The sequence below is a fragment of the Littorina saxatilis genome, linkage group LG5 (genome assembly GCF_037325665.1).
Source record: "Littorina saxatilis isolate snail1 linkage group LG5, US_GU_Lsax_2.0, whole genome shotgun sequence".
In the NCBI taxonomy this organism is placed as follows: domain Eukaryota; kingdom Metazoa; phylum Mollusca; class Gastropoda; order Littorinimorpha; family Littorinidae; genus Littorina; species Littorina saxatilis.
Genome location: NC_090249.1, coordinates 5,378,180 through 5,400,761, shown reverse-complemented (window position 1 = coordinate 5,400,761; position 22,582 = coordinate 5,378,180). Strand labels below are relative to the sequence as shown.

The following is a 22,582-nucleotide window of genomic DNA, read 5'->3' as shown; positions in this document are numbered from 1 at the left end:
TTTCTGCACAAACACACACACACACACACACACACACACACACACACACACACACATACACATACATGTGTGTTCACACACACACACACACAAAACGAAAGTATCCAAGGGAGATTACCTATGATGAGAGTGTTATAAGCGACTCTGTGATATTCAGCGTTGTTTGGGACCTCGACGCAATTACTTCCTGCTCAAAAGTTAAAAATGTACTTTGTATCTGCTGGGAGTTCTAAAACTTCCCTGTCATTGTTTGGGACCTGGGTAATCTTGAATTGTAGCGTTGCGAGTCCAAAGTTACGAGTCTGAAGCGTTTGCCCACACACCACCTTCATTGTCGTCAGTAAAATCATCTATTCAGTGCTGTCAAAAACAGGTATAGTATAATTTACTTTAAAACAAATCTAAGATGATTGTTTTGGTTTCAGCAGACATACATATATATATATATATATATATACAGTTGTGCGTGTCTCAGTCTGGTTTCAGGTTGATGTGCTACACTATGTTTATACTTGTTTAACCACTGCCGCGAATCTCTCTCTCTCTCTCTCTCTCTCTCTCTCTCTCTCTCTCTCTCTCTCTCTCTCTCTCTCTCTCTCACACACACACACACACACACACGCACACACAAACACACAAGACAAATTCTTTCCTCTTCTGTATAACATCCACGTCAGGACTAGCGTCGTGCGTGACAGTACGGATAGGATACAAGCGGGTTGTGTATCGGTTTCACTCTGTCTGTCTGTCCGTCTGTCTGTCTGTCTTTCTGTCTTCCTGCCTGCCTGCCTTACTGCCTGTCTGTCTGTTAAAGTATCTCTGGTTGTTATAAGAATAATACCTTAGTGCTTGCCCGGACTGGTGTCAGCAGGGCTGTCCGCACAACACACCAAGTTAACTTCGTCATTCCAGCGCATACGGACTCAGATCTGATCGTTGACAGATCACGTTGCTCAGTGATTTTTGACAAAACGATTTATCATAAATGTTGCAATAAGCCGGATTTTTCAAGAACTTGATGTGACTGCGGTGTTTGTGTGTGTGTGTGTTGTTTTGTATATATATGTGTGAATACAGAAAACCCTCGTTTAGCTGTCTCTATTTTTGTCACTTTGTTTTTGAAGCATTGCAGGAACAAGCACACACTTTGAGACATCGAGCGAAAGGAAATATTAACAAGTTGCATCGAACATGCAGCTGTACATGTCTGTACATGTCTGTGTGTCAGTTAGCATAAATGCCTACACCTCCCCTCCAGACATGTACAGCTGCATGTTCGATGCAACTTGTTAATATTTCCGTCCGGAAAACTTTAACGTTGGATATTTCTTGGACACTATTCAGTCTATCAGTACCAAATTTGGCAAGATGGTGTATGATGACAAGGCCCCAAAAAACATACATAGCATCTTGACCTTGCTTCAAAGTCAAGGTCGCAGGGGCCATAAATGTTGTCTAAAAAACAGCTATTTTTCACATTTTTCACATTTTCTCTGAAGTTTTTGAGATTGAATACCTCACCTACATATGATATATAGGGCAAAGTAAGCCCCATCTTTTGATACCAGTTTGGTTTACCTTGCTTCAAGGTCAAGGTCACAGGAGCTCTTCAAAGTTGGATTGTATACATATTTTGAAGTGACCTTGACCCTGAACTATGGAAGATAACTGTTTCAAACTTAAAAATTATGTGGGGCACATGTTATGCTTTCATCATGAGACACATTTGGTCACATATGATCAAGGTCAAGGTCACTTTGACCCTTATGAAATGTGACCAAAATAAGGTAGGGAACCACTAAAAGTGACCATATCTCATGGTAGAAAGAGCCAATAAGCACCATTGTACTTCCTATGTCTTGAATTAACAGCTTTGTGTTGCATGACCTTGGATGACCTTGACCTTGGGTCAAGGTCACATGTATTTTGGTAGGAAAAATGTGTAAAGCAGTTCTTAGTGTATGATGTCATTCCTAGGTTTAGTTACCCTAAAGGTCGAGGTCAAGCATGTGAGTCGTATGGGCTTTGCCCTTCTTGTTTGAGCAAACGCCACCCAAGGCCGCTTTGGATGGGTAGAAATTCTGTAGTTTCCAAGTCTATTTGTGTGTGGTTATCCAAGACTATGGATAAAGCTCGCGTAAGAAGATTACGTCACGGTCAAAAGTCTTTGACGTCAATTAATGCATCATGACGCCATGCCTCCCTGTAGTCTTTTTCTCTCGCGCGGTGTGTGTGTGTGTGTGTGTGTGTGTGTGTGTGTGTGTGTGTGTGTGTGTGTGTGTGCGTGTGTGTGTGTGTTCATTTTGTGCACATGTGTTAGTGTTAGTGTTAGTGTGTGTGTGTGTGTGTGTGCGTGTGTGTGTGTGTGTGTGTGTGTGTGTACGTGTGTGTGTGTGTGTGCGCGTGCATGAGTCTGTACTCGTGTGTGTGTGTGTGTGTGTGTGTGTGTGTGTGTGTGTGTGTGTGTGTGTGTGTGTGTGTGTGTGTGTAAGAAAGACTGAGAGAGAGGGAGAAAGAGTGAGTGTGTGTGTGTGTGAATGTGTGTGTGCGCATGAGTTTGTGTGTATGTTTGTGTGCGTATGAGTGTGTATATGTGTTTGTTTGTAAAGGTGTGCCCACGGTGTGTCCGTCTGTCTATGTGCGTATTTGTTTGTTTGCTTAACGCCCAGCCGACCACGAAGGGCCATAATTATCAGGGCGGTGCTGCTTTGAGATATAACGTGTGCCACACACAAGGCAGAAGTCGCAGCACAGGCTTCATGTCTCACTCAGTCACATTATTGACACCGGACCAACCAGTCCTAGCATGCACTAACCCCATAATGCCAGACGCCAGGCGGAGCAGCCACTAGATTGCCAATTTTAAAGTCTTAGGTATGACCCAGCCTGGGTTCTAACCCACGACCTCCCGATCACGGGGCGGACGCCTTACCACTAGGCCAACCGTGTATGTGCGTATGAGTGTGTGTTTTGTGTGTATGAGATTTGTGTGAGTCAATGTGTGTGTGTGTGTGTGTGTGTGTGTGTGTGTCTGTGGGTATGTGCCGCGGCGTGCGTACATGCGTGCGTATGTAGGCTACATGTGTGTGTGTGTGTGTGTGGGTGTGTGTCTGTTTGTATAAGAGAGAAAGAGAGAGAGAGAGAGAGAGAGTGGGTGGGTGGGTGTGTGTTTGTGCGTGTGCGTGAGTGTATGTGTGTGTGTATGTGTGTTTGTTTGTAAAGGTGTGTATGTCCGTCTGTCTATATGTGCGTCTGGGGGTGTGTTTTGTGTGTATGAAGTGTGTGTGAGAGAGTGAGTGAGTGCGTGTGAGTGAGTGTGTGTGTGTGTACGTGTGTAACTTGGGGTGTGTGCCGGTGTGTGTGTGTGTGTTCAGTTCGTGTGTGTGTGTGTGTTTGAGAGAGAGAGAGAGAGAGGTTTGTCTTTCGCTGGGGTATGCAGTGCCTTGGCGTTGCACATCTACTTAATACTAATTATAGTCAGTCAATATTTTGTGAAGAAATGGACCGCGTATGTCAGTCTTGTAGGCTGAAAAAAAAAGTATTTGTTGTCAAAGATGTCCATAATTCTTTGTTCATTCTTGCTTGCATAATATTAAACTCCTGTACTTGCCACTTGGGAGTGCAAAGTTATTCTGTGCAATGTTTACAAACAGCATAGAAATGTTATTATTAATGATGGATGAGACGAAAAACCGAGGTCCCGTGTACACTACATTGGGGTGTGCACGTTAAAGATCCCACGATTGACAAAAGGGTCTTTCCTGGCAAAATTGTATAGACATATAAAAAAAAATGTCCACCAAATACCCGTGTGACTTGGAATAATAGGCCGTGAAAAGTATATACTCGCCTAACACGCTTGAGATTTACTGGCCGATGTGAATGCGTGATATATTGTGTAAAAAATTCCATCTCACACGGCATATTGTAAACGCCATGAGCCTCCCCTCTGGGAGGGTATGTGCGTAGAAATCCTCACTAATAATAATAAATATTGAAAAACAACAAAATACAGCATTATCATCACTTGTCCATCGATCCCTTGTTTTTCAGTTGAGCTGATATAATCACATTGTCCCACACTGTAAAAATCCTGTACTTGTAGCCTGAAATGTAAAGATAAAATGTACATTGTGGAAAGAAAACATTGAACTTTAGGTTAATATTTAACAACTAAAAACAACTCTTCCGGGCGCTTAACGATTATGTTATCTGCCATTTCTACATATATTACTTTGTTGTTTGAAATCTTGTTGACTCTTGTACCACATTTACGTCGGCTTTCTTTGCCACACCTTGTTCACTGTACAGAAACTTGCCTGAATAAAAATATGATGAAGAAAGAAAAAAAATAGTCAGTCACGATAAAATAGAGAGAAACATTCAACTTATTTTGAGAATAAAAAAGACCCTGTACATTGCTCTCAAGATCGTAAGATCTGAAGCATGCTTGTCCTGTTCAAACATCCGAGTGTCTGGATTAGTTTGTCACCGCGCCAAATACATGTCCTGCTTGTGAAACCTCAGTTTCCTCACAGGATATGGCCTACGGCTACACATCAATGGCCTACACATTCAACTGACATTCAACTGTAGGATATGGTGTACATACACATTCAACTGTACAAACCAAACGGAAACTCCGGCTTGCAGCACAATACACTTCCTACTCACTCAGTGTTGCTACATTGAGCGTTCTCACGGGGTTACTTCACACCATAATGTGTTACTTTGGGGACACGCTATGCCGTCGCTTGGCTTGAAATTCATATTTACAGTGGACAATTTACCAGGAAGCTATATTTTTGTGTGCGGCTGTTTGCAACTCTTTGTGTGAGTGTGAGTTTATTTCTTTGATGTTCTTACCTGTTAATTCGATGATAAGTGGCCCGTTTTCCTACTGTACTCAGGGAATCGCTCTGAGGTTATAATTGTATATATTAGACATCTTTCGTGGGGCTGACTGATTTTAAGGGTCAGGTTTCGTATGGAAGTCAGTCTGGCTTAGAACAATGAAACTACTATGTATATTGCATGTAGTACGAAAATAAAAATGGCTTATTTTTTCCGATCAACACAACTTGGTCTCAGCCTGGCAAGTTTGCAGTGTTCGAGATCACACACATTTCCTGCTTCTGGTGTTGTGATTCTTTTTTTTCTTTGTTTCTTTGTACACATTTTGTTGTTGGAACTCTGCTGGTTTGTTTGCAAAACGGTTATTTGGATATCCGTGTCATGTTCTCCTCAGTGGGTAACATCTTGAGATGTATACAGTGTACTGCGCTTCAACACACGGCATGTGTAGCCTACTCTAAGAGCCTCTTTTATTAGCGTGCATTCAAGTCCGTTGCCTCTGGTCACCGCGAGTAGTGCGCTGGAATCAGTTAAACGTTGTCCTGGTATTTATTGTAACTCAATTTTGACTCAAGAGTCACTTGTACTGAGGTGCGGCAGGTCTGCATTTAGATACAAGTTGTGATTCCGTAACTGATTCCGGGCCACTCATGCAACTGATTTTGTTCCTCAGTTGTGTGTATGGTGAGTGTGTGTGTGTGTGTGTGTGTGTGTGTGCGTGCGTGTGTGTGTGTGTGTGCGTGCATGCGTGCGTGCATGCCGTGCGTGTGTGAGTGTGTGCCATGTACGTGTGTCAAGTCAAGTCGGTTTGTCAGTGTGTGTGTGTGGGCGGGTGTGTGTGCGCACGTGCGTGCGTGTATGTATGTGTGTGTGTGTGTGTGAATGTGCGTGTGTCCGCTTGTGTGTGTGCATGTGCGTGTTTCCACTTCAGTGTGTGTGTGTCCATGTGTGTTGTGTATACACGTACTGAGGGCTGACTCAGTCTCAGTGATTTCTCTGCGTCCGTGTTTACTGAGACCACATCAGATTGTGTTTGCATGTCACAAGTTGAACATCCTGTGGCGTCTGTCCTCAGTTCCCACTAAAAGGCAGCATTCCCAGAAAGTGGTTGGAATGAAGACAGCCTGGTAACGCTGACACACTGTCGCGGCACTGAGGGACAAGACATTGCAATCACCATGACAGAACCTCAGCCTTCACAACAAGACGTACTTTACGCTTCAGTGGACAACCTTACTGGCCCTGACCAAAGCAACGTCAACGACAACAGCAACGACAACGCCAACATCAGCAGCTGCAATGCAGCTTCCCCAGTGTTACCGTCGTCGTTGGGGTATTTTTGGGGCCGCATCACGCGCAGGGAGGCGGAGATGTACTTGCAGGATAGGGGCCGCACTGAGGGCTTGTTTCTGCTGAGAGAGAGTATGAGCCCTAATGAGGACTCGGCGCCGGGCAACTATGCCATCAGCGTCATTCACAATAACGAGTAAGAAAGGATGGATTGGAGGGGGAGGGGAGTGTGTGTGTGTGTGTGTGTGTGTGTGTGTGTGTGTGTGAGTGAATGAGTGAGTGAGTGAGTGAGTGAGAGAGAGAAAGAAAAGAATGACAAATCTTTATTTTTTGAGGGTGACAAGAATAAGCATAGTTATGGGTTAGGGTTAGAGAGAGAGAGAGAGACAGAGAGAGAGAGAGACAGAGAGAGAGAGAGAGAGAGAGAGAGAGAGAGAGAGAGAGAGATTCACTTTGTATACATGTGATATTGCCTAATCAGGCTTAGCTTTATGTGTGTGTGTATGTGTGGGTGGGTGTCAGTGTTTGTCACAGCGGAGAGAGAGAGAGAGTGAGAGAGAGAGAGAGAGAGAGAGAGAGAGAGAGAGAGAGAGAGAGTTTCAAGTGTATGAATCATTGCACGATGAGTTCAGTTTTGCATGGGTATGACGCTGTGCATGTCAGAGTGTGTGTATGTGTGTGTGTGTGTGTGTGTGTGTTGGTCAGTGTGATATTGCCAGTTACTGTGTCCGTGTGTGTGTGTGTTGTTGTTGTTGTAGTTGTTGATGTTTATTGCATTTAAATAATGCCACGGTCTCAGTTTTCTTTGTCGGAATGTATGTCTCAACTTGTGTCCCCCTTTGAACATGTGCACTATCCATTTAGTAACAGACTGTTCATTTCACTAACGCGCTGTGCAGGGTGGTCCACTACCTGATCCAGAAGCTGGCAAATAGGCGCTACAGAATTCCAGAGGGATCCATTGCATTCAATGGACCTGTGGAGCTCCTATACTACTACTGGTTCACTGCTGACGGCCTGGTGACCCCGCTGACAACGCCCTGCGAGCGCAACGAGAACGAGATGCCTGTGGCCTTCCGTGGGGTGGCGTACGACCAGCTGGAAGAAGTCCTGCAACTGGAGGCAAAGAAGCTGGTGAGTTGATGTGGTTTTGACAGGCGCAATAGCCGAGTGGTTGTTTGTTCGTTCATGGGCTGAAACTCCCACGGCTTTTACGTGTATGACCGTTTTTACCCCGCCATTTAGGCAGCCATACGCCGCTTTCGGAGGAAGCATGCTGAATATTTTTGTGTTTCTATAACCCACCAAACTCTGACATGGATTACAGGATCTTTTTCGTGCGCACTTGGTCGTGTGCTTGCGTGTACACACGGGGGTGTTCGGACACCGAGGAAAGTCTGCACACAAAGTTGACTCTGAGAAATAAATCTCTCGCCGAACGTGAGGACGAACTCACGCTGACAGCAGCCAACTGGATACAAATCCAGCGCGCTACCGACTGAGCAACATCCCCGCCCGGGCTTAGTGGTTAAGACGCCGCCTGCCTTCTGTGTTGAAGGTTTGGGGTGCGAATCCCGGGTGAGCTTTGTGGGATGAGGGTGGAGAGTTTTTGTTACAATCTCCAAGGTCAACAGGCTTATATGCAGCCCTAGATAGGTGCAATAGCCGAGTGCATAAAACGCTGGTCTTCTGTTTTGAAGGTTCGGGGTTCGAATCCCGGATGTGCCTGGTAGGATATACGGGTGGCGATTTTGTTTACCTGCTTGTGCTGTATCCCCCTTCATGTCACTGTACACGCTAGCACAAGACCAAGTGCGCATGGAAAACTGAAATCATGTCATGTACTACAACCAGCTCCAGGTTTTGCATCTGACCCAGACTTTCTTAAAAACGATAGCTTACAGTGACTGTTGTCGCTTCCAAAAGGGACAAAGCAAAATGACCGTTGTATGATGAGGATTTCTTCTTCTTCTTCGTTTGTGGGCTGAAACTCCCACGTACACTCGTGTTTTTTGCACGAGTGGAAATTTACGTGTATGACCGTTTTTACCCCGCCATTTAGGCAGCCATACGCCGCTTTCGGAGGAAGCATGCTGGGTATTTTCGTGTTTCTATAACCCACCGAACTCTGACATGGATTACAGGATCTTTTCCGTGCGCACTTGGTCTTGTGCTTGCGTGTACACACGAAGGGGGATAAGCCACTAGCAGGTCTGCACATAAGTTGACCTGGGAGATCGGAAAAATCTCCACACTTAACCCACCAGGCGGCCGCGGCCGGGATTCGAACCCTCGACCTTCCGATTAAGAGGCCGACGTCTTACCACCACGCCACAGCGCCCGTCGATGAGGATTTAAATCCTTAGTTTGGCTTCCACAGAACATACAGCTGGACAAAACCCTGAGCCCTACGAGAGATGCGTTGCTGAAACGACTGACACCGATTCTACACGTCTACATGCCGTGGTTTCACGGTAACATCACGCGCCAGGTTGCAGAGTTGCGTATGGAGAAAGCTGGGCTTGAAGATGGCTTGTTCCTGTGAGTAGCTTGTGCTAGCCTCGTGTCACTTTTTGGCTTACATATCTTTTGTATCGCAAGGTACGTGCTGTCATGTAAAAATTTACTTGTTTCCTTTTTACATTTTTTTACAAATTTAATACACCACATAGATTGGTCACTCTATCTTAACAACTAATCAAACAAAAAATAAATAAAAAGTTATTATTTATATTTTTGACAAAAAAAGTCAGTCAAACTAGATCAGTATTGACCAGTTGATTTTATTTCTGGTATTTTCAAATTTCAAAAACAGTAGCTTACCAGACGTTACTAATTTACAGGATCTCTGACATGTATTTTCTTGTTCAGCTGTTTGTTAGGTGTGCTTTTCTTCCATAAATTAAATAAGAACAATGAAAATAACAAATAACTCAAGGTGAGAGTGCCTCTGTGTGTGCAGCCTTCGTTCGCGCAACGAGAAGAACACGTTTGCTATCACCCTGTGCTGTGGGGGCACTCCACGCCATTACTTGATCACACAGAAGAAAAACTCACTCTACGCAGTAGAAGATGGAACCAAGTTTGATTGTCTGATATTGGTGAGTACTTGTAGCTATTTAAAGCATTAGCACGGAAGGAACAAATAAAACATAAACAACTTATTCCTAGGTGCTTGCTTACAAGTGCTTTTCATTATACTTCCCTATGGTGAGCCATGACTTTGTATTATTTAACATTTGAATGACAGACTTAAAGCATAGATGATAGAGTGTCTGAAACAGGTTGACCCTGGCCTTTTTGTTGTGTGTGTGTGTGTGTGTGTGTGTGTGTGTGTGTGTGTGTGTGTGTGTGTGTGTGTGTGTGTGTGTGTGTGTGTGTAAGACAGAGACAGTATCAACTTTAGAAGTTGCAAGTAGCTGAGACCTGTTTGATTTTTGTTTGAGGCGTAACATTCTTGACACTGTGTGTTACAGCTGGTGGAGAACTACCACAACAAGTCTGACGGCCTGGCCTGCAAGCTGAAGGTGGCTTGTAACAGACCTGCCATCTACGACCACGAGAGTAAGCTTCTTTATACCTTGTCTCCTCTTAAAATTACATTATCATGGGTTTATGAATCTTGAATTCCCACAATTAGATAAGGTAAAAAACCCAGTTTGTTTCCGAAAAAAAGACTCAAAATAGGTCTGGAACTATCAACAAAAAAAAGGATTCTTTTTTTCCTCTTTTTTCTTAAGCACATGCGCATGTGCAAAATCGAGTTTTCCCAAGTCAACAGTGTCCCCTGGTCACTGAGCTGGACACTCCCCCCCCCCCTCTCCTACCACCCCCACGTCCCCCCTCCTCAAGGCTAAGCACCCTGAATCCTTCCCCATCTTGGCAGACATTCGAAAGTATTGTTCCTAAAAGTGTTGTAGACGCCAGTCTTTATAGTGTGACGATGCAATGCCTTGTGATGGGGCATGACTTTAAGTGATCATCTGATTTCAGAGCCTACAGGTGACACCCGTGTTTTGCCGTGTTGTGCATGTAGATTGACTGTAGCGATGATATCATTTCAGAGCCTACGGGTGACACCGGTGATGAAAAGACCAGTGTTGTGCATGTAGATTGACTGTAGCGATGATATCATTTCAGAGCCTACGGGTGACATCGGTGATGAAAAGACCAGTGTTGTGCATGTAGATTGACTGTAGCGATGATATCATTTCAGAGCCTACAGGTGACACCGGTGATGAAAAGACCAGTGTTGTGCATGTAGATTGACTGTAGCGATGATATCATTTCAGAGCCTACAGGTGACACTGGTGATGAAAAGACCAGTGTTGTGCATGTAGATTGACTGTAGCGATGATATCATTTCAGAGCCTACAGGTGACACCGGTGATGAAAAGACCAGTGTTGTGCATGTAGATTGACTGTAGCGATGATATCATTTCAGAGTCTACAGGTGACACCGGTGATGAAAAGACCAGTGTTGTGCATGTAGATTGACTGTAGCGATGATCTCATTTCAGAGCCTACAGGTGACACCAGTGATGAAAAGACCAGTGTTGTGCATGTAGATGGACTGTAGCGATGATCTCATTTCAGAGCCTACAGGTGACACCGGTGATGAAAAGACCCGTGTTGTGCACGTAGATTGACTGTAGCGATGATCTCATTTCAGAGCCTACAGGTGACACCGGTGATGAAAAGACCAGTGTTTTGCATGTAGATTGACTGTAGCGATGATCTCATTTCAGAGCCTACAGGTGACACCGGTGATGAAAAGACCAGTGTTTTGCATGTAGATTGACTGTAGCGATGATCTCATTTCAGAGCCTACAGGTGACACCGGTGATGAACAGACCAGTGTTTTGCATGTAGATTGACCGTAGCGATGATCTCATTTCAGAGCCTACAGGTGACACCGGTGATGAAAAGACCAGTGTTGTGCATGTAGATTGACTGTAGCGATGATATCATTTCAGAGCCTACGGGTGACATCGGTGATGAAAAGACCAGTGTTTTGCATGTAGATTGACTGTAGCGATGATATCATTTCAGAGCCTACAGGTGACACCGGTGATGAAAAGACCAGTGTTGTGCATGTAGATTGACTGTAGCGATGATCTCATTTCAGAGCCTACGAGTGACACCGGTGATGAAAAGACCAGTGTTTTGCATGTAGATTGACTGTAGCGATGATCTCATTTCAGAGCCTACAGGTGACACCGGTGATGAAAAGACCAGTGTTTTGCATGTAGATTGACTGTAGCGATGATATCATTTCAGAGCCTACAGGTGACACCGGTGATGAAAAGACCAGTGTTTTGCATGTAGATTGACTGTAGCGATGATATCATTTCAGAGCCTACGGGTGACATCGGTGATGAAAAGACCAGTGTTTTGCATGTAGATTGACTGTAGCGATGATCTCATTTCAGAGCCTACGGGTGACACCGGTGATGAAAAGACCAGTGTTGTGCATGTAGATTGACTGTAGCGATGATCTCATTTCAGAGCCTACAGGTGACACCGGTGATGAAAAGACCAGTGTTTTGCATGTAGATTGACTGTAGCGATGATATCATTTCAGAGCCTACAGGTGACACCGGTGATGAAAAGACCAGTGTTTTGCATGTAGATTGACTGTAGCGATGATCTCATTTCAGAGCCTACAGGTGACACCGGTGATGAAAAGACCAGTGTTTTGCATGTAGATTGACTGTAGCGATGATCTCATTTCAGAGCCTACAGGTGACACCGGTGATGAAAAGACCAGTGTTTTGCATGTAGATTGACTGTAGCGATGATCTCATTTCAGAGCCTACAGGTGACACCGGTGATGAAAAGACCAGTGTTTTGCATGTAGATTGACTGTAGCGATGATCTCATTTCAGAGCCTACAGGTGACACCGGTGATGAAAAGACCAGTGTTTTGCATGTAGATTGACTGTAGCGATGATCTCATTTCAGAGCCTACGGGTGACACCGGTGATGAAAAGACCAGTGTTGTGCATGTAGATTGACTGTAGCGATGATCTCATTTCAGAGCCTACGGGTGACACCGGTGATGAAAAGACCAGTGTTTTGCATGTAGATTGACTGTAGCGATGATCTCATTTCAGAGCCTACGGGTGACACCGGTGATGAAAAGACCAGTGTTTTGCATGTAGATTGACTGTAGCGATGATATCATTTCAGAGCCTACGGGTGACACCGGTGATGAAAAGACCAGTGTTGTGCATGTAGATTGACTGTAGCGATGATATCATTTCAGAGCCTACGGGTGACATCGGTGATGAAAAGACCAGTGTTTTGCATGTAGATTGACTGTAGCGATGATCTCATTTCAGAGCCTACAGGTGACACCGGTGATGAAAAGACCAGTGTTTTGCATGTAGATTGACTGTAGCGATGATCTCATTTCAGAGCCTACAGGTGACACCGGTGATGAACAGACCAGTGTTGTGCATGTAGATTGACTGTAGCGATGATCTCATTTCAGAGCCTACAGGTGACACCGGTGATGAACAGACCAGTGTTGTGCATGTAGATTGACTGTAGCGATGATATCATTTCAGAGCCTACGGGTGACACCGGTGATGAAAAGACCAGTGTTGTGCATGTAGATTGACTGTAGCGATGATCTCATTTCAGAGCCTACAGGTGACACCGGTGATGAAAAGACCAGTGTTGTGCATGTAGATTGACTGTAGCGATGATATCATTTCAGAGCCTACAGGTGACACCGGTGATGAAAAGACCAGTGTTGTGCATGTAGATTGACTGTAGCGATGATCTCATTTCAGAGCCTACAGGTGACACCAGTGATGAAAAGACCAGTGTTGTGCATGTAGATGGACTGTAGCGATGATCTCATTTCAGAGCCTACAGGTGACACCGGTGATGAAAAGACCAGTGTTTTGCATGTAGATTGACTGTAGCGATGATATCATTTCAGAGCCTACGGGTGACATCGGTGATGAAAAGACCAGTGTTTTGCATGTAGATTGACTGTAGCGATGATATCATTTCAGAGCCTACAGGTGACACCGGTGATGAAAAGACCAGTGTTTTGCATGTAGATTGACTGTAGCGATGATATCATTTCAGAGCCTACAGGTGACACCGGTGATGAAAAGACCAGTGTTGTGCATGTAGATTGACTGTAGCGATGATCTCATTTCAGAGCCTACAGGTGACACCGGTGATGAAAAGACCAGTGTTTTGCATGTAGATTGACTGTAGCGATGATATCATTTCAGAGCCTACAGGTGACACCGGTGATGAAAAGACCAGTGTTTTGCATGTAGATTGACTGTAGCGATGATATCATTTCAGAGCCTACAGGTGACACCAGTGATGAAAAGACCAGTGTTTTGCATGTAGATTGACTGTAGCGATGATATCATTTCAGAGCCTACAGGTGACACCGGTGATGAAAAGACCAGTGTTGTGCATGTAGATTGACTGTAGCGATGATCTCATTTCAGAGCCTACAGGTGACACCGGTGATGAAAAGACCAGTGTTGTGCATGTAGATTGACTGTAGCGATGATCTCATTTCAGAGCCTACAGGTGACACCGGTGATGAAAAGACCCGTGTTGTGCACTGTGTGCCACCTGCCCTTCCTGACGATGCCACCAAGGAGTCAGACTATGTGAGTCATTTGACACATTTTAGTTAAGCTAGAGAACTGTCTGCGGATCCATGATTTTCCCAGGAAAGTGACTGTCTTCTTAAAAAACACATACACTTTATTTCGTCAGGCATACAGTTATTTGTTAAGAGATTTGGTAGAAGTGTAAGTGTGTTGTTGATTGCTGATGCCAAACGGTTTTTTCGGTTTAATTACTGGGGTTTTTTTTGACACGGTGACGCAGTAGTCCCCCTTGTCACTGCAGCTGATCTGCAGAGTTGTCTGCAAGCCTTGAGCACTGAGCTATGTATAGCTCAAACGTCTAGGGGCTGCTGGTGAGACATCTGTGGGTTTTTAGAGTGATAATGTCTGACTCCTGTTGTCTCCTGGTATGCCCTTGGGAACCCTTGTATTCACATAGCAGATGTGCGACATGGCAAGGTGATGCGTCTATAATGCGCTCACAACATTACAGATTTTTGAAGGGCTGTTACTCTGGCCCAAATTCACTCTTATTTGACTGCATGGCTTTTGAGTGTAATTTGATTGTTTGGTACACTTGGTTACGTTTACTTGAATGTGTGTTGATTGAGATCGCTGTTGCTGTGTCTTTCCCCCGAGGGTTAGGGGGAAGAATTTACCCGATGCTCCCCAGCATGTCGTAAGAGGCGACAAACGGATTCTGTTTCTCCTTTTACCCTTGTTAAGTGTTTCTTGTGTAGAATATAGTCCATTTTTGTATAGATTTTAGTCAAGCAGTATGTAAGAAATGTTAAATCCTTTGTGCTGGAAACTTGCATTCTCCCAGTAAGGTCATACATTGTACTACGTTGCAAACCCCTGGAGCAAATTTTTGATTAGTGCTTTTGTGAACAAGAAACAATTGACAAGTGGCTCTATCCCATCTCCCCCCTTTCCCCGTCGTGATATAACCTTCGTGGTTGAAAACGACGTTAAACACCAAATAAAGAAAGAAAGAAAGTTGGTTACGTTTACTTGAATGTGTGCTGATTGAGATCGCTGTTGTTGTGTCTGCAGATGGATACCAAAGGAGAGCCTGGACCTCCCGATTATAATGACTGTGTCTTCGAAAAGACTTACTCAGGTAACATGCAGCAATCTTTGGGGAGGGGTGTGTGTTGGGGAGGGGGGTGGGGGTATTAAAACTGGACCAATAAGACTAAACCTGCCAGAAACCCACTTCACATTACAGGGCAGAACAATAGTATCCACCTTACCTTATTTGTGCAGGTGAATAGGATAGGATAAGGATAAGATTTTATATAGTCCATGAGGGTAACCTCACAGAAATTCGGGCTGCTTTCTCCCTGGGGAAAGCGAGCTGCCATACAGTATACGGCGCTACCCATTTTTTGAGTCACTTGAGAAAAAGTGACTCTATGTAATCGGTCAGTGTTAGTCTGTCCGGCCGGCCGGCCGGCCGTCCGGCCGGCCGTCCGGCCGGCCGTCCGGCCGGCCGTCCGTAGACACCACCTTAACGTTGGACTTTTCTCGGAAACTATCAAAGCGATCCGGCTCATATTTTGTTTAGTCGTGACCTCCAATGACCTCTACACTTTAACGATGGTTTCGTTGACCTTTGACCTTTTTCAAGGTCACAGGTCAGCGTCAAAGGAAAAATTAGACATTTTATATCTTTGACAAAGTTCATCGGATGTGATTGAAACTTTGTAGGATTATTCTTTACATCAAAGTATTTACATCTGTAGCCTTTTACGAACGTTATCAGAAAAACAAGGGAGATAACTAGCCTTTTCTGTTCGGCAACACACAACTTAACGTTGGGCTTTTCTCGGAAACTATAAAAGTGACCGGGCTCAAATTTTATGTGAACGTGACTCCCAGTGACCTCTACACTTTGACGTCTGCTTTGGTGACCTTTGACCTTTTTCAAGGTCACAGGTATGTCTTGAAGGAAAAAAATTGAAATATCATATCTCTGAAACTATTCATCGGATTTGATTCAAACTTTATAGGATTATTCTTTACATCAAATTATTTACATCTGTATTGTGTTGTGAATAGCAATTTCTTCCTGTCCATCTGATGCCTCATATAATATTCAGAACTGCGAAAGTGACTCGATCGAGCGTTTGCTCTTCTTGTTTTTTCCTGCATGCGTGTATTCATGTTTCTAAGCCCTGAGACTTAATGCCGTGTGAGATGGAATTTTTTACACTTTATTCCAAGTCACACGGGTATTTGGTGGACATTTTTATCTATGCCTATACAATTTTGCCAGGAAAGACCCTTTTGTCAATCGTGGGATCTTTAACGTGCACACCCCAATGTAGTGTGCACGAAGGGACCTCGGTTTTTCGTCTCATCCGAAAGACTAGCACTTGAACCCACCACCTAGGTTAGGAAAGGGGGGAGAGAATTGCGGCCTGACCCAGGCCTGAACACGCAACCTCTCGCTTCCGAGCGCAAGTGCGTTACCACTCGGCCACCCAGTCCAATACATGATGAGCCATGGCAATTCTATTGTCTGACTGATCTCATGAAGACTTGACAGTCACTCCCCAACCCCCTCCCTCCGCCCACCTCATCTTCCCAAAGACAACAACATCCCCGCAACACATTTCTCTTCAGTGACACGTAAGCCCCTAGGCGGTAAGACCGCTAACTGTAATTGCTAGCCTGTGACGAGTGACTGGCGGTTCTCTTTGAACATGATAAGAGACTGCTCGTTCCTATTCCCGCGTGGCTGAACAAGAAAGCATTGGAGCAACAACCGTGACTAAGTGGGCGGTACATGACAGAGGCGATGAAGCAATATAGTTCCATTGTTTGCAACCGGAACTCCTGATTCACTTCAACAAAAGGTTACAACTGCATTGTCCACCCCAAATAAACAGCAACTGCATGTTCGGATGAATAATGAGAGGATGTCGAACATCTTTTAACTGCGCGGGTATCAAAACCAAGCCGATACCTGCCTGAAATATCTGCCTGAAGGATAAGAAGAAGAAAAATTCAAACGTTGACACAATTATCAACTAAACAAAATGAATAGAGTGAGAAGTTGGCCTGCCCGAGGCCACTTTTACGACTGGTCTCACTTGAAAGTAGAGACATAAAGCTTTTATAAAATAAAGGTACATTAAGGAGATACAACAGCGCGGTGCCTTAAAAGTGGACTCCAAACCCGGGATGGCCGCTCAACCATTATAGCGTAGCCCCAAATTCTCTCAGACCTCGGTGGGAAAGTTCCGTAGTGCATTCCCGAGAAGGGATTTTCAAATCCGCACAATGCGAGGTAATGATATGCTGCAGATGTCTGCCTATTATAATTTTGCAATGCAGGATGTCTCTTTGATGACTGTGCATGTAAAACAATAGCTCCAACAGGAAACATTACAAGTGCAGTTTTCCGTCCTTAATGGTGCTGGCCCGGGTCTTCGTGTCTGAAAATGGTGTCATGCGGATGCAGCAGTTACCATGGTTATTTATGAATTGGAACTTGAACAGACATATCCGTGCATCAGATTCACACACTCAAAAACCTGCCATTGATTCTCGTCAAGTTGAAATCGTCAGTTTTACTAAATGTTGTAATTTCGCCTTACGCGACTTGTTAAGACCTGATTTTGTCATGAAACCTTATCTGCCTGGTTTGTGATTATAAATACTTGTCTTTATCTGCTCCAGACGCAAGCATCGACATGCAGGAAGACGAGAGCGAGTGCGGTTACTGCCCGCTGTGGCTACACAAGAGGGAGAAGCTGAACCCCTCCAACCTGGCGCACACTGTCGCCATTGAGCTCAAGCTGCGGACATACTTCCCCCTCTACTTGTTCGTCTTTCTGCTGTTGGTGGTAACCCTGGTACTGGTCGCCGTGTTTGCCTAGCTTCACGGGGAGGCTCTCCATTGGTGCAGGGGAACCCCCCTGTTAAAACCCTCAACAAATCTGAGAAAATCAGATCTTAGAAAGAACAAATCTGTTAAGACCTCAACAAATCTGAGAAAATCAGATCTTAGAAAGAACAAATCTGTTAAGACCTCAACAAATCTGAGAAAATCAGATCACTTACAAAGAACAAATCTGTTAAGACCTCAACAAATCTGAGAAAATCAGATCTTAGAAAGAACAAATCTGTTAAGACCTCAACAAATCTGAGAAAATCAGATCTTAGAAAGAACAAATCTGTTAAGACCTCAACAAATCTGAGAAAATCAGATCTTAGAAAGAACAAATCTGTTAAGACCTCAACAAATCTGAGAAAATCAGATCACTTACAAAGAACAAATCTGTTAAGACCTCAACAAATCTGAGAAAATCAGATCTTAGAAAGAACAAATCTGTTAAGACCTCAACAAATCTGAGAAAATCAGATCTTAGAAAGAACAAATCTGTTAAGACCTCAACAAATCTGAGAAAATCAGATCTTAGAAAGAACAAATCTGTTAAGACCTCAACAAATCTGAGAAAATCAGATCTTAGAAAGAACAAATCTGTTAAGACCTCAACAAATCTGAGAAAATCAGATCTTAGAAAGAACAAATCTGTTAAGACCTCAACAAATCTGAGAAAATCAGTACTTTAGTACTGTTGGTGTTGAGGTTTTATAATATCCGTGTCCGCTGTTGAAGAGATGTTTTCCCTCAAAGAAATCTGCCTGAAAAATGTGATTGCATTTTGTTATAATGTTTTATTGAGCCCTTGCAACATTGCACAGATCATAGCAGTAGAACGAAAACTGCCAATGCACTAAATTCCTCTCCACTCGTGTTTATCTTTTTGTTGCTAGTGTAGGCTGTTGAGGCAATGTTTTTCTTTGAAGAAATTACCGGGGAACTTGTAATTGCTTTTCTTCTTGGAAAACCTGCTGCCGCATACACTGCAACACCACGGTACCCCCCTCCCCCCCACCCCCACCCCCATCTTCCTACCCCTTCCCGCTTTTTTAAATGCTGTGATCTTGAAATCTTAAACATGCACACACCTTTTTTTTTTATGAGCACCGGTTATAAAGGGTAAGGCAAGGCAACTGGGAAGACTACATATATTTCAATACGGTAGCTGAGTTTGGGCACAACGAGAGAATTTGTGACCCTCCACCACGAAATGAGTCGCATGTCACCTCACGCGGTTCTGCGCTAGGCATGATATAAGTCCGGGGGGTGTCTAGTAACAGTGTGAGGGTCACCATAGTCACAGGCTTATAACTCGAAAAGTGTTCACTCTTTTCTAAAACGGTTTTTTACCACTGGATAGAGAATAAAAAACTCTTTAGGAAAATGTAAAAATATGAAAATCATGAAAAGGTGACATGCGACTCATTCCGTGGTGGAGAGTCACATTTGGTTTTCTTTTTCACATGAAACCACACAGACAGTTTTGCTAGCGTGTCACGTGGCAAACCCCTTGTACAAACTCGAGAAATGTGACAGTGTGATGCAGTAGTCTCCCTTTCACAGCAGCTTCTCAGCAGAGTTATCTTCCGACCGGCCTTGAATACTGAGCTATTTATAGCTCAAACATTCAGTTGCTGCTGGTTACTCATGGATTGTAGAGAGATGTTTGTGACAGGGTCTCATGACTGCTGTTGTCTCCTGGTAAATTTTAAGGGGCTTATTGTCCGTCAGGTCTTAATTGCCTATATTGGACATGAATTGGTTTATACGATTCGAGTTTTACGCCCTCACGGCTTTTTGATGTTTGCGTGTTTAGGTTTGCGTGTTTGCGTGTTTAGAATGACCAAGATCTTTAACGTGCCATTGTGGTGACACGGGGGTGGGAGATGGGGATACCGTCTCTGGGTCTGCACATAAAGTTGACCCGTGTCCGTCCCGGCCCGGATTCGAACCAGCGACCTCTCGATCACAAGTCCAGTGCTCTACCACCTGAGCTACCTGGGCCCCCTTGTCTCCTGGTACTCTCTTGCCAACCTTTGAGCTCCCTCTGGCCGATTTATAATTGGGCTATTTTTAGCTCATACTCCCCTGTTTCGCTTTAATTGGCTCCAATGGTAATTGTGTTTGTGCATATAAGTTACAGAAGTAAGGGTGGTCAATTACTTTTGCTGTTATTGCCTATGTGGTATTTTTATTTCTCTGGTCATAATGCCTTTAAGTATTTATAAGCTTTAAAAGCAGAGATTTAATTTTCATTTAGATGTACGTTTGACATTATGAACACTCCAAAGATGATGGATGGATTTTTTCCTGTTTATAAATTTTCTTTTGTGTTTTGAGAAAGGCAAGTTTGTCTTCATGTTTTAATATTGGTATAATGTTTCCAACAACAACAAAAATGATATATAGTTTGGGAAAATTGTAAATGAAAACTGCAATGAAATGACTTGCACAAATGAAAGTGTACATTCCATAACTGCCAAATTCTCACAAAGGTGTCTTTTTCTATATATTTCACTTTGGCGAGAGCAATTTTTTTTAAAGTTCTTTTGAAAGTGAATGTTGGTGGTTTGATGCAATCAAACTCTTTTGTATATACCTGCATGTACTTAACCAAGGCGTCATTCCCAGAGAACACTATTTTTATGTCATGTAGCTGTTCTGTCATGGCTCCACCGGCATATAGCTATACTTTGATTGTAATTCTCAAGTAGGATTGCTGATACTTGAAGATGAGATGAGGGATAATCTCTGATGGTTTGAACTTGTAACGCCTGTCACTGTTTGCCATTTTGTTTTAAAAAATGTTTTATTTTATTTTACTTGTACATGAAATTTACGTACATTTATGAATATGAAAACAATTGCGATTTTCTCCTGGTTAAGCCAAATTTTCTTCTTCTTTCATGTGCTTGATGGGTGACAGAGGCAGCCTTGATGTGATTTGTTAAAGAACCACACATTTCTGATGAGTTTTTCAGATGAACTTTTTACTTCTTACAAACTTGTTCAATGCAAGGTGCTTGGTAATGTTGTACAGATACAACTTATTCGTTATTATTTGACGTAAATGTATTAACAATGTGCTGCCTTCTTCCAATTTACCATAGCTTTAATTCACAATTCGCTATAGCTTTTATTTACAATTTACTGTTTTATTGCAATTAAACTGATAACAGCTTCTTAGATATATGCATCTTCGAAGAGAAGTTACAGCTGTTAATCATTTCTTTTTACATGTACATGTAATCATGAAGATGTGATAGACATGTGGGTGCAGACTTTTATTGCCGCTCATTTTATGATAGATGACACTTCTCAGTACAGTGGTACCTATCACATGAGGCCCCCTTCAATAAGAGGGCACCTCGATCTGAAGAAAGGACAAGTTCTGTTGTCCCTTGACTAGTAACCTCACCAAAAGATACCTGTTGTGAAAGGCCACCTGACATTTAGGAACACTTTTGGCTGTGTCCTTTCATGGCAAGTACTGATTTGTTTCAGAGAGGAATATTGCGAAGACTGGTAACACATTTAGCGCCAAATTTCTTTAATCTGAAAAGTACCTTCCTCATGAAAACCATCTTGTAAATCACCACAGATCTGTCCGCTTGGACACTTGAGAAAGATCAATGCCGTGGCTGCAATATATGCATTGCTGTTAGAGTAATTTTGTAACGGATACCTATAGGTCTGTTTCCAAACTGGTTAAGCAAAACCTATGTCGTCCAGCACCGAAAACAGGCCTGACTGTTGAGCTTTGGTGTGTTTCTAAGTGGAGGGATATGCTCTCTTCTCATATAAAAGCTTGGACATATCTGTGGTTCTTTCAGTGATTGTTCACACAAAAAGGAAATACTGTATCTCTAAAACTGTCTTTGGGGTCATTTCAGTGTCTGCAACAAAACTACTTCCAGCTGCACCTGAACAGAAGCAAATGATTTATGTACATAATTATTTACTTTTTTACTCTGGAGTTTCTTTACTTGCTGCAGTGCTGTTTTTATTCCACTACTTTGCTTTGCATGTGTCATACGTCAAAGATCCAAATCCTTGCCTTTTTGCAAAATGTATGAAATAAAGTTTTTAAAAAAATCATCACCAAGTGTGTGTGTGTGTGTGTGTGTGTGGGTGGGTGTGTGTGCGACATCTTTGGTGTGTACGGAATGGTAAACTGATTGGTTATTAGTGTGTATGTGTGAGTTTGTGTGTGTTTGTGTTTGTGTATGGGTATGTATGTGGGTTTGTGAGTGTGTTGGTCTTGTGTGTGTAACGTCTTTGGTGAGTCTGTACGAAATGGTAAATTGATTGGTTATTAGTGAGTGTATGTGTGTGTGTGTGTATGTAAATGTGTGTGTGTGTGTGTTCGAAAAGGGGACATATATATATATATATATATCTGTGTCTGTCTGTTTGTTTGATTGATTTTTACCTGTCTGCAGTTCTTTCTCTCATTTGTGAAACCACCACCAACCACCCCCTTCTACACAACTGTTTGTCTCTTCTTGGTGGTAGACCAGTTGCTCATTTTCATTCTAAAAAATTATGTGTCATTATTTTCTTTGAGTATGATCCTACTATGGTTCTTTCTTTTTTTAAGCTGACATTATAGCAACAACAACAAAAGCAAGCACAACAACAACAACAACAATTAAAGCAAACACAACAACAATTACAACAACATTATTTGGAGCTGAATCAAAAATAAAAACAAGTAATTATATTTGTATGTTTGAACATGACAGCTGAACAAAACTTTCTTGCTGCCAATGTCTGTTCAACCCCAACTGGATTCTAGGTATTTCAGAGACATGTCATGCAAGCACTTCCAGATAAGCTATTGTTTGCCTATTATCCCTTTCCTGTCATATTTCTGAAACAAATGTTAGGTCAGGCCGGGTTAGTCGTGACACCTTATCCTCTCATT

The 22,582-nt window shown here is 43.2% G+C and overlaps 1 protein-coding gene across 6 annotated transcripts; it reads left to right on the top strand.

Moving 5' to 3' along the window:
• Window positions 1-176: 176 nt before the first annotated feature.
• LOC138966153 (tyrosine-protein kinase ZAP-70-like) lies at window positions 177-21,753 on the top strand. 6 transcript variants are annotated; one of them, XR_011455628.1, is made up of 10 exons: window positions 177-373; window positions 5,930-6,340; window positions 7,044-7,278; window positions 8,525-8,685; window positions 9,107-9,245; window positions 9,621-9,708; window positions 13,705-13,796; window positions 14,814-14,880; window positions 17,448-17,710; window positions 17,742-21,753. XR_011455628.1 is itself a non-coding variant. In XM_070338278.1 (10 exons), exons 2-10 carry the CDS (start codon window positions 6,033-6,035, stop codon window positions 17,645-17,647), a joined length of 1,290 nt encoding a protein of 429 aa, XP_070194379.1. In that variant the 5' UTR covers window positions 177-373; window positions 5,930-6,032; the 3' UTR covers window positions 17,648-21,753. The 6 variants fall into 6 exon arrangements, 5 of the variants coding, with proteins under 5 accessions (XP_070194379.1, XP_070194378.1, XP_070194375.1 ...); XM_070338278.1 differs by adding an exon at window positions 11,577-11,585 and having other exon boundaries at window positions 13,714-13,796; window positions 17,448-21,753; XM_070338277.1 differs by adding an exon at window positions 10,209-10,217 and having other exon boundaries at window positions 13,714-13,796; window positions 17,448-21,753.
• Window positions 21,754-22,582: the final 829 nt, after the last annotated feature.